General features: G+C 39.7%; 1 protein-coding gene across 1 annotated transcript in view; it reads right to left on the bottom strand.

The window, feature by feature from the left end:
- NAB1 (NGFI-A binding protein 1) overlaps positions 1–12,050 on the bottom strand; it is a 31,364-nt gene that overhangs the window by 14,797 nt on the left and 4,517 nt on the right. The window contains exons 2-4 of the mRNA XM_084643608.1: positions 8,403–9,236; positions 2,845–2,978; positions 1,416–1,467 (exon numbers count right to left, since the gene is read on the bottom strand). Coding sequence (XP_084499734.1) covers positions 1,416–1,467; positions 2,845–2,978; positions 8,403–9,236 — 1,020 coding nt within the window. The remainder of the gene's footprint in view (positions 1–1,415; positions 1,468–2,844; positions 2,979–8,402; positions 9,237–12,050) is intronic.

Genomic DNA, 12,050 nt, shown 5'->3' with positions numbered 1-12,050 from the left:
AAGGAGAATTGTAGCTGCATCAGATGGATACCCAAGCATGAGTGAAAAGGCTAATCAGTTAAAAAAATCATAAAGGAAAATGAGCCAGTCATATTGGATACTTATGTATATCTATGTAATGACCTATTTAAAATGGACTGAATTTACTTTTCAGCAGCAGAAACTTAAGATATTAAGTAATACTTAAGGTATTGCACATGCTCTCAGTCTGACCTTGAGAAGATTTCCTCTTAACAAGGAACTGCCAAAAGAACTTATGTTTAATTAAAGTTGTGCGTAGATGTGAATTTTTATATTTTATGAGTGTGTGTGATATATATACATGCAGACAGATATAAGTACACACACTTTTTATGTGTATGTGCGTATATGTGCTGATAGATACATTTTCATTTGCAATTAATTTCTCACTTATTGACAGTTTTGGTGATTTACTTATAGGCACATATGGCCCATATCCTGCCATCAATTCCTATGCAAAACTCTCAATTAAGTCAATAGAAAGTTCTACATTTTAGATCTGATCCAAAGCCCAATGAAGGCAACAGAAAGACTCCCACTGACTTCAGTGCAATTGGGCCCTATAGGAAATAAAGCTGATGGGAAGATATTGCCTAGAGCTTGCAGTACATTTTCCAATGGGAAGAGTCCCACTCAAACATGGAAAGCAGAATACTTGGACTGGACATTCCGCAGGGCAGAATTCTGGCCTATGTTTTCATAATCTAAAGAAAACCAAAGTCTGATGCTCTTTCTATACATTTAACTTTTTATTTTTTAATTAAAAATAGGATACAGAAAGTAACGGAGTCATCTATTCGGTGTTTATTTTTCCTAAATTAATATTAATACTGTGACAGAGGTGCCTAATTAAAAGTAAAAATTATTTTCTCTAAGTTTACAGAACTATGTCAGAGCCTTATAAGAATTTCCCTGAGCCACAGAAAAACAAAATAAAAACATACAAGACAATCAAGTTCAATGGAAAGAAATCTCCATGAGGAACCTCTGATAGCTTCCCCCACACTGGTGTCTCAGGGGTGGACAGGATTTGTCTCCCAATCTCATGGCCCAAGTCAGAGAGACTGCAGGAAACGCCTGAAGATCCCTTGGGATCTGCAGCAAGCCCACTGCACAGTGGTGGCCATACATCTATGTCAGTTCTGCCCCAATAGTGCAATTCCCCAGTCCCGCTTCCCCTAATCCTCCTAGTATCTTCCCCCACTTCACACACAGATCCCTGGACAAAAAAGGAAGAATGTTATCACAAACAAAATGGATACTGCTATACAAAATTGTAAGCCATCAGCATATCAGGTGCTCTCTAAATTATTTCTTTTAACAGGTTCTCTAATTTAGGGGCAAATCAATTTTTTGCATGTAAAACTTGGCATGTAGGAGTCACAATATCATACCTCTAGCTTAATTCTCTTCGGTGATAGTTCATCTCTATCTCCACATTTAGATCTAGAAGAAAAACCACACACAGTGTTGATAAACAATATAAATATCCTGTCTTTACATAAAAAAATAAGGAGACAAACTTATCTCTGCTATAACTCACTAGATTTAACACCATTGAAATCAAGGGTGAATATGGCCCACTTAGTGTGGGGGAAACATAAATGTAGGGTCCCATCCTGCAACTCTTAACCACCCAACTGATACAGTGGAAATCATTGGGAGTACTCGGCAAGCAAGGATTTGCAGTATTGGGCACTTAGACAGGAAAGCAGTTGAAACTCAACTAAGGGCAAGAAAGTTTGGTCAACACGATGAGGTGACGGAGCTGAAAAGTCTACTGTTTGTGCTGATCAGCTGTTAGGTAGAAAGGGCATTATTGGGGAAAAACAAGGGGAATGGAATCAGGGCAAAACCAGACAAGATCATGCAGTGGGACTAAAAAAGGCCCCCCAATAAAATTAATCTAAATTAGGGTGAAATTCAGTCCTGTGCAGGAGTAGCACAAGGCCCATGCACCACTTAAGTCCTCAATAAAGCAGTACATAGGCCTATTGCTGGTGTTTTGAACAGAGATGATTTTCACCTTAAAACTGAAAGTTCCAGCATAATCTTTATGACAAAATGCCCTTTGGCCTCTGTTACCCAGGATGGGAGAAGACGCTAGCGCAGCCAGGCATGTGCATTAGACAATATTCTTAAAAAATTCCTGAAAACATATGAAAAATATATTTTCAGCACCATGTATAATATCCGAGAGATATCAACTTTTGATAGTAATATATAGACTATACTGAAAAATATTAGTCATATCTATGGACGTGTTTTGTAAAATGCATGTATTCTATAATACACAGATGATATCCTGTTTTCCACTGCTTGATATGATAACTATTTTAAAAAGGGACACTGTACATTTAAATTTGGTCCCAAATTATTATTTTTTAAAACAGGTGTTTATAAACCACCCTCAACTACCGTTGTCTTTCATACATGCTCTGGCTATGCTGTTTAAGCCCTGCCGATTTATATTAGCCTTGAAATAACAAATGACTCAAAATTTAAAATACTTGCTTCTTAGAGATGGTACATGGAAGGAAATATTCTGTTTTTGAATCTGGAGAACCAAAAGGTAGGTGAAAGAATTAAAATAGCTACATGCCAATAAAAGTGATTGTAACAATATGAAAGATTCCACAGGTTACACAGTATTACTGATGATTTCTATTTTCCATATGTATGTGCTCCCTCTGCCTAATGTAAACATTTTGCTAGCTGCAGAGGCGGAAGAATGGAAAGAGATTTCTAATGCTTCATAAGAAATTCTGTTAAACGGATTACTTAATTGAAAATAAAGTTCCCCTGAGTTTATTAAAAGCTTACTTGGTGGTCCTGTAAGTGTACTTGTATGTAACTTCTCTAGAGATCTGCCGAGCCAGCGCAAAGAGTTCATCTCTCCTGGTTAACAATGCATTATCTTTTACACACAGCTGAGCGGCTGCTTCATTAACTGTTAGCTGGAAGTTAAGCACAAAAAAATATTCTTGACTTCCTCAAAACATAACCTATTGACCCTTGTAAAAGTATCCAATTGTGTGAAATGATGACAGATTTCAGCACTGAGTCACATTACTTATTTTATATTGAATCCAGAGGATTTCCTCAAATTGTGAATACTCATCCTTTCCCAGATACTTGCCTCAGTTATGAAGAGACATAAATACGGTAGATACATTTAGTATTCTTTAAAGTGTTTATTATAATACTCTCTGATGTAAGCTACCTTTTCCTCACCCCAATGTTAACTAAACCCCAATATGAAACAGCACCTCCTAATGTTCAAAGCATTTGGCTCCCAAAGATTTTTTTTTTTTTTTATAAATGCCAGTGCAGAAGAACATGCACAAGGCTTGAAAAATCTACTTGACAGGGTGCGTAGGAAGATTTCCCTGATGAATGACATGTAAGCCATCAGTTTCTGCAGAACGTAAACTGTCTTATAAAAAAGCATGTTTCTCACCCTTATTTACTTGTGAAGATTATATCTGAACACTAATCAAATCTAAATCAACGCAGTAATGTCTTCCTGAGCCTGCTGGGACACCGTCCTGGTGTGTCTGAGGCTGCCCACAGCTTTAAAAAGCAGCAAAACGAAATTAACAAGACTCAAGTCAGTTTCACTACTGCTATGCAATCCTGTAGGGCAGTGGTTCTCAACCTACTTACCATTTTGGGCCACAGAGGAGGCCCACAATGTGTTATATGGTCCGCACCCAATACTACCTGTCTGACCCTGAGGATGTCACATGGGCCGCAACTGTGTGCTGACCGGGCCACAAGCTGCCCACGGGCCACGGGTTTAGAACCACTGCTGTAGGGATTGGTGAAACTGTTAAGAACTATAACAGTTTCATGATGTTGCTATTTGAGAAACCCAGCAGCAGCAGCGAAGACACACACTGAAGTTACTAATGGAGGCAGACAACCCAGAACACAGACACTGGAGAAGTTGTAGATCCTCCCTCCTGTCACAGCAGCGAAGAGAGTGACGAGCACTTTGTATTTATCAGATGCATACCAGCCAAAGGCTGATATGACAGATATATCCTCCAAGAAAGGTCCAGGAACAACGCCTATTAGAAGTCTCACCACCCCTCTGCTTTCCAAGAGCTGGATTTTTAGGGTGATGGGCTTCTCACTGGAGCATTCTCCCTAGGCCTCATAGATATCTATTAATCAGGCTACTGGATACCTGCAGCAAATATGTTTTTCAAATGCAGTCAGCATGTTCCTTATGAATCAAGTTCTGCTGTTCTCCAATTGTCATACATACCCTTGTGGGAGTATGACGTTCTAAGGGCAACAGACCAATTGCAGTTCACTGCACACGGACATGGCTGGCCACACACGCGCACACACACACACACCAGCACAATACTTAGCAGCTTCCTGCAGCAGCACAGAGGTGGAAGAGTCTGGGAGCAGGACAGTAGGCTTGCAATTACACTGAAGCATTGGCAAAAACTATGAACAACTTGTCCCCCACTCCCTCGCAACGGTGCTTTATACCTTGGTACCTGGGAAACCATCCCCACATCTCTTATGAAGATCCCCTTGTAAGCAGACCTTTTAAAAAAATTTGCCTTAAAGGATGAAACTGGTCATGCAAACTTTTTATTCATCGGACAAGTTTACTGGCTTGAGCTGGAAGTTCTTTGGAAATATAACTTAAAAATTATCTTCAGTTCAATTAGAGTCTGTGACGTGGCCTGTTTTATGGATTTAAAGAATATTAAGAAGCTGAGATGAAGGGGCATTGCTGAGACTGTCAGGTCTAGCAGATCTCAGAAGTAACTACTGTTCATAATGACATTTCTTAAGTATATTTCATGTACTCAATGTGATTTTACACTAAACTACACTATTTACAATATAGACCTGAAGACTCAGGAAAGGCATTCTGGCCTAGCAGCCACTGCACTACATACATTTAATAGATGAACTACATGTATTGTTTGATCCTACAGTCACTGAAAGACCAAACCGCTTACTGAAGTCAGATGCACTAGAGTGACAGGATTAGATCCATTTTATAATGCAGTTACTATATATTGTTAACACAGACTGTACTAAAATCATGACTAAGACAGTTACCTAGCAGACCAGAAAACTCAAGGGGTGATTTAAAACAAAAACAAAAACAAAAAACACCCTATATATTCTTTTACAGAAAGAATACAGCAAAACAAATAAATGCAAAGGCAAGAGATTTATGAATACAACACTCATATAAAAGAATTGGTATTCAAGTGTTAACGTCTGTACATTACTTTTCATTTACTATGTTTTAGATATCCTTTGAGGATCATTCTTCACACACAATGCTTGCTACTTCAGCGTCAGTATGATATTCATAGTGTACACTTGCATAACAATATGCATTATTTCGTAACTGGATATAGTCTTAGAAGGTTACAATAATAAAAAAAAGATTGCAAACATTTGTTTACGCCTGGCAAGTGCTCTATCATAATACTCAAGGATAGCCAATTATTTTGTTTGGGAGGGGGAGGGGAGTTTGTTTTTCTTTCTTCTCTTAGCCATTTTCTCATGATCACTGCAAACCCAGCCTTATTGAGCCAGAAGTACATGTTATGTTATGGCTTCTTCCCTTTTAATCGGCAGCAGTCTGTAGATAGCAGGTAGAAAAATTCAGTGCTGGTGCCACAAAATAAGAATCCCTTCCTGGGAATCCTAATTGTAAAAAGCAGGGATTCTAGCAACAATTACAATTAAGTATACATTTCCATCAACAGAGTTAGATGATTTTCCTGCCACACACAGACACAGAGAAAACTGAATACAAAGTCTCTCCCCCAGCTCCTTTAAGTCAACAAAAGTAAATAACCTAAGTAAAGTCAGACCACATTTATTACTCATGTTTGCTATTCCTGTGTCTTTTTCACCCCATGATTTTCTTGTGTTTTACATGTAGTCATACAAACAGCAAAAAATACCCCAAAGTTACATTTGTAAAACGGAGCTGAATCAAACACGTATGAGTCACCAAGTTCAAGGGTATGGCCAAAACAATCTTCCTTTAATCCAATCCATTGTGTCTCAGTCTCACAGCATAAGAACGCCCCATATTTGGAAACCTGTGCAATACTAAGACAATGGGATAGATTAAAGACAGCGTTTTAATATTAACTCAGAACTTCCTTGTTCTGAAGGTTGTGTGTCAGACCTTAACATTAAGTCAATGATGGTTTTAGTTTTTTTTCTTTTTTCCTTTGTTGATACTCATGATAAAAACCCACAATAAGCCTAGTTTTTGAAGAATTCCTAGCACCCACACTTTTCTCTGGCTTCTACTGACTGCTCAGCACTTTTGACAGTTGGGGTATTTATGTGCACCTGACATGGTAACAAATGGGAGGTCTGAAGAGGAGTTCTGTGTAAGCTTGAAAGCTTCTCTCTCTGACCAACAGAAGTTGGTCCAATAAAAGATATTGCACCTTACCCACCTGGTCTCCCTATTATTACATATTAGCAGAAAGGAGTGAATCCTGCCTCTCCCACAGATCTTCAGCATTCTGTTTAGCTTGCAGTGTCAACATGCAACCACATCATTCATTGTAGCAGCTCCTTCAGAGCCATGCACTAACAAGACAACTTAATGTTCAGTAAGGGACAAATCCTCTCCCCAACATTCAACCCAAGAAACTCAGCTGGACACTGGGAAATTCTCCACGGGAAGAATTCCCTTCCCAGGCTTCAGCACCTCTCTGCAGCTGCTACTCCAGACAGAAGGCTAGAGTAGAGTCTGCAAGCCGTGCATGCCTCCATTCTATGAGAGGGAAGAGAAGGAAGGATCACTGAGGATTCACCCCGCCCCAAATCCTGACTGTGCAGCAATGTACACAGATCTCCCAGAGCCGGCAGGGATTGCACATGCCCAGCAAGGACTCTTCAAATTCTGCCTCCATCGCCTGTGCACTGAGACTGCACTTGGCCTGCAGTCATAGAGTAACAGGACAGGATTTGCATCGGTATGTTGAATGACCTCATAACACTGAGCTACGCATTTTCAACGTAGTGCACAAGCAGGAATTGCACTGCTAAATGGGTGTGTTAGTCACATGGCCAAATCGCCACAAGTTCCATCAAAAATGTATCATCAATATGTAGTAAAAATCCCTATGAGACGTAATTACTGGGAATGTGCAATTGCCTCTTAGAAGTAAATAGTAATTTTAACTGAGCTTGGTGTTTTTTCAAAAACACCAAGAGGGTCTAGTTTACATTATGGATGACACACCTATAAAAACTTATTTTTAAATTGTCATTTTAAGTTACAGAAATGAAAACAAGTGTAAAACCAGTAAGCTTCTTTGGCACGCCTGTAATATGAAGATAACCCTTCCTTTAGGGAAGTACACCTCATGACAAATCTCAGATCGGATTGAAATGTTGCAATCACTTAACTGACAAGTGGTGATGCAGCATTCATTATATCAACACTTATCTGGCACTGCTGTAGTTTATGTTTATTCTTCTGTAGTATCCTACTTCAGCACTAAAACACCAATTCCCAACAAAGACAACCCTACTGCATTACAACATATACAGTTACTAGCTTCAAGAAAGAAGGCTAGAATGAAAGAGTACGTGTGTATGTATGTTCAAAGCAAGGTATGTAAGCAACTCTGCCATTCTTCAGGCATCCAAGGACAAGCCCTCAGGTCAGAGCCTACTCTGCACTGGGGCTATCCTCCACCCCTGCAAATGACATTAACACATACTTTTTACAGCCCAGGTAATCACCCTAGATTACCTGTACTGTGCCCAAGGAAATGTAAAGGTTTTACAACTAATCTCGAACCCAATCCAGATAATAACTAGGTCTTGTGGGCCCTTGTCTTCAGAATTCCCTCTGCCTTACACCAGCTACACAGCGAGGCCTAGAGCAGGGGGAAGGCAGTTGAGCTGTATTAATCAAGTCAGGTAACAAGGTCACCTGAAACAAGCAGTTTCAAATATATACAGAGGAGACTTGTTTACTCTCTAAAAGTGGAAAGAGGTACAGAAAGGCAGGACTAGTCTGGAGAGAGGCCCAGTGTTTAGAAGCCTTTGTATAACAACAATTTGCTGTTTAAAGGGTTGATCTGTTCATTTCTATTTGTTCAGGTCATCTATTTCAGAGAGACTTAGAACTCAAAAGATGTGCATTTTAAATCACTAGTGCAAACACATACAAACACAGGAAAGGGTTCCTATTTCATCCCGTAACTCTGTGGCAGTGCTGACTTGCACAGACACACACACTCTTCTCATTATATAATAGGAAGTGAAACAATGTCCATAAGAAAACTGCATCCTACCATCTAAAAAGGGGGATGGTAACAGAGAAAGCTCATTCCAGACTGAGTTATTTTTACCTCGTGGAGCGTGAGATGTTTGCCATCCTTTCTTTTTGAGTCAAATCTGCCATATATTGCACTGTATTTCCTAATCTCCTCCTCTTTGCGAGGGTCCTCATCACTCATCTCAAAGATGTGACCAATCATCTTTGCCAGCTTCTTGTTCGTTTTCAGTAACTCCTTTACTTCATTGAAGTCACTTTTGGGCAGGGAGGGAACCATGCGTTCCACGCATTCGGCAACTGACAGAGCAGCCGCAGCATCTAGGGTCTCAGTGTTTTCCTTTGGTGAAGCTGGAGAGCCAAGGTCAGCAGGGGAAAGGCTGTGTTCGCTCTCTGTAGTGTGGTGACCTTGCCAGAGTCTTGGTTCACTGCTGCTCTGCAGCGGTAAGTTTCCTACCACATCAGATTTGCCTGCACCCACGCTTTGCACGCACGTGGTGGCAGCACATTTTGGAATCTTCAAGTGAGGCTCCCTGGTATTACTATTCCTTTCATAACTAGGGCAGGATATTCCCAGCCAAGCAGGGGACCCTTCTGGTAATTTATAGATTGGAATGCTACTGACTGGTAAGGAAGTGAGAGGCTGATTAAAAAGACCAGGGTTTGTGACCCAGTCCCTCAAAGCCTTTTGCAGTCTTCGGACATGAAGAGGCTTGCTAGCCATGCCTACAAGAGCCATTATCTCCAAGAATTCCTCTTCACCTGCTTCACATAGCTGCTGCACATCATCACCTCCCTGCTGAATGAAGGCATCAAAGTAGAATAAGAGATTTGCTTTTTGTAATATTCGATAGAGTTGCAACTCTCCAAGGGTTCTGGGTAAAGCGGACGCCATCACAGATGATAGAACCTGCAAAGAGTAAGAATGTTAATTACAAAATAGTCTTTAAACTATAAAATCTTACTCATATTCCTAAACCTAGGATGTTAGACAGACAAGGTGGGTGAGGTAATAGCTTTTATTGGACCAACTTCTGTTGGTGAGAGAGAAGCTTTCAAGCTTACATAGAGTTCTTCTTCAGGTCTGGGCAAAGAAGAGCTCTGTGTAAGCTCGAAAGCTTGCCTCTCTCACCAACAGAAGTTGGTGCAACAAGATAATATCTCACCCACCTCGTGTCTCTAATATCCTAGGACCAACACAGCTATAACACTGCACAGACTTCGGACTATTAACTCAGAGGAGAGCGTATTTTTCCTCGTTATAAGATCTTTTACAGCTACAAAGGAAGGTGTTGCATTTTCCCCTTTGACCAATAGGCATGCTATTGGACAAGGCATAAAGATTAGGGACGAAAGTCCATGGTTGAAACATTTCTGAATAAAGCTCAATGGATCCCATGCTGAAATTTCAATGAAGCTGTGAAGGAAAAAAGGTAACTCAAGGATAGACTTAGCTTATTTTCAGTTTCCCCCTTCAGATTTGTTCCTAAGAATACACCACCATATTTCTTTTGCTGCTGCTTAGTGGAGCTCTTTGCGACTATTTCAATTCAAAATATAACCAACTACCTCAATGGTAACATAATACTTGCAGACACAATAAAGGAAACAGCCCCCCCATCTCTGACTTCTCTTACCCCTGGACTCATCCTGTCCCCAAATGCCAGGATTAGAGCTGGAAAAATAACCTTTCAGGCATCCTGTAAAACCTAACAAATCTGTGCTCTGGTGGACTGTGATGGGAAGGTGCTGAAGTATCAAGAGTTCCTCAGACTTCTTGAGAAGACCCTCCCATTTTCAAACAGAGGGGGACCTAGTACCCGATTCTTATCTCAATTTTGGCAATATCACACAAAGGGACAGAGAGAGAGAGAGAGAGAGACTGATACTCTCTCTCGGTTCGCAAAGTACTGAAGAATTCAGAGGTTTTACAGCTTAAATCCGCATCTTGAACTCTGCCTGGTATCTAATAGGCAGCCCATGCATATTATACTGATTGATGTTCATACCCTTGACATGAAGCCCCACTCAGTAAGAGGGCTACTGCATTCTGAATAGTCCCAATATGCAGCCCCACCTAGAGCACAGTGCTGCAGTCCACGCTCCATGGAAGAAGTGGTCTACTTTCATATCTGCAGACGAGTATTTGTATTCATTTCAATAAAGGGAAAAGGGCATCAAAGCCCCTTGTTACCCATAAATCCTGTGAATGTTACTGCTGATAACCAGCAAATTTCTATTTTTTTAAAATTATAAATATCAACTCAAAGGTTAGTTTTACAGATTCAGTGGGGTAACTTCCAGTATTATTGTTTTACGCTAAATCATTGGTCATGAAAGGCTGCATAATTTATAGTCTGCTACAGAAGTACTGGGACTACAACATGCAACAGGACAGCTAATATTCTTCCTGATCGCCTCTCACTCAACACTGTAAAATGGACAGATTAGAAGCCTACAGGGAAAGTTTGACAAAATGTGATGCATTCTACAAATTACTGGTCAGTGCTATAACTTTCAAAAACACTTTAATACCAGAATGGATAACTGTGTGTGTTCAGGCACATTGCTAGTAAAAAATTAAGCAGAAATTATTTTTACATTTATATGACCTTTTGCCATCATTAACAGCCCTTAAACATCCCAAGAAAATTGCAGGAACTAATAATGTTAGAGCTGAACTTTTGGTAACAAAGGTTTAGTTTTTAGATGCCTATTAAAAAAGCTTTGATTTGATTAAATACTACCGATGAAACTGAAAATTGAGAGAGCTATATAAACTTCACAAACTAGATATGGTAGTGACAGGATGTATGCGAACATTCAGGTAAGAAAAGGACTTGCACAAGTAGTATTAAATTTTGTCCACTGGTGTGTCTGAATCACAATTGACAGCATTAACTGTTTTGAGAAGCCACCTTAAGTGTCACAACTGGTTAGACCAGAACCTAAAAGTATAACCTATGAAATGCAATAATGAAATTGTATAGATTTATAAACATTAAATATTGCTGCAAAATAGTTTAACTTACTGCAGATATCAATACAGATCATCATCATCCTCACAAGAAAAGTTATGCATGTGACATATTTCATTAAAAGCTACATAATTCAACAATTTATGAACTCTCATTAACAGAATGACAATACACTAAATGGACTTCATTCAAATTTTGGGAAAGCAGCAGTGGAATTACATCCAGCCCGTAAGCCCTAGGCAAGGTATGGAGCTGCCTTTCCAGTCTATAGGCTGGAAGAATGGCCACAGCCCAGCAGCCCTTACCCAGAGGTTCTAACCAACACATCTCTTCATGACAGATAAAACTGGATTCATATATACTATGAAGGCATCAGTAATGAGTCCACGGTACTATCTGTGCTGGATTTGCATTTAGAACAAGACTAAAATCCCTCTGTCTTGCATTTTAAAAACTGAATTTAGTCTTCAGTTTTAGCATTGCAACTCTTCAGAGGAAGAGTGAATTTTCTATATAATTTTTTACGTAAGGTAATTACTAACATTTGCAGAGGAGACATTTACAAATGCTCCTTTTTGAGACATTGCCCTCTTTCCCCCCTCACATTTAATTGGGTTCTTCTAGTTCAACTCACACACACTAATATCATGTCAGACATGGGCCACCTGTGGACTTTTAAAATTAAACAGAAACTGTCATTCCCCTTGCTCAAGTATAACCTTATGCGGTTAAATACTGCCGTTTTC

This window comes from Lepidochelys olivacea, assembly GCF_965140295.1.
Source record: "Lepidochelys olivacea isolate rLepOli2 genome assembly, chromosome: 11".
NCBI classification, from domain to species: domain Eukaryota; kingdom Metazoa; phylum Chordata; order Testudines; family Cheloniidae; genus Lepidochelys; species Lepidochelys olivacea.
This window is presented reverse-complemented; position numbering and strand designations above follow the sequence as displayed.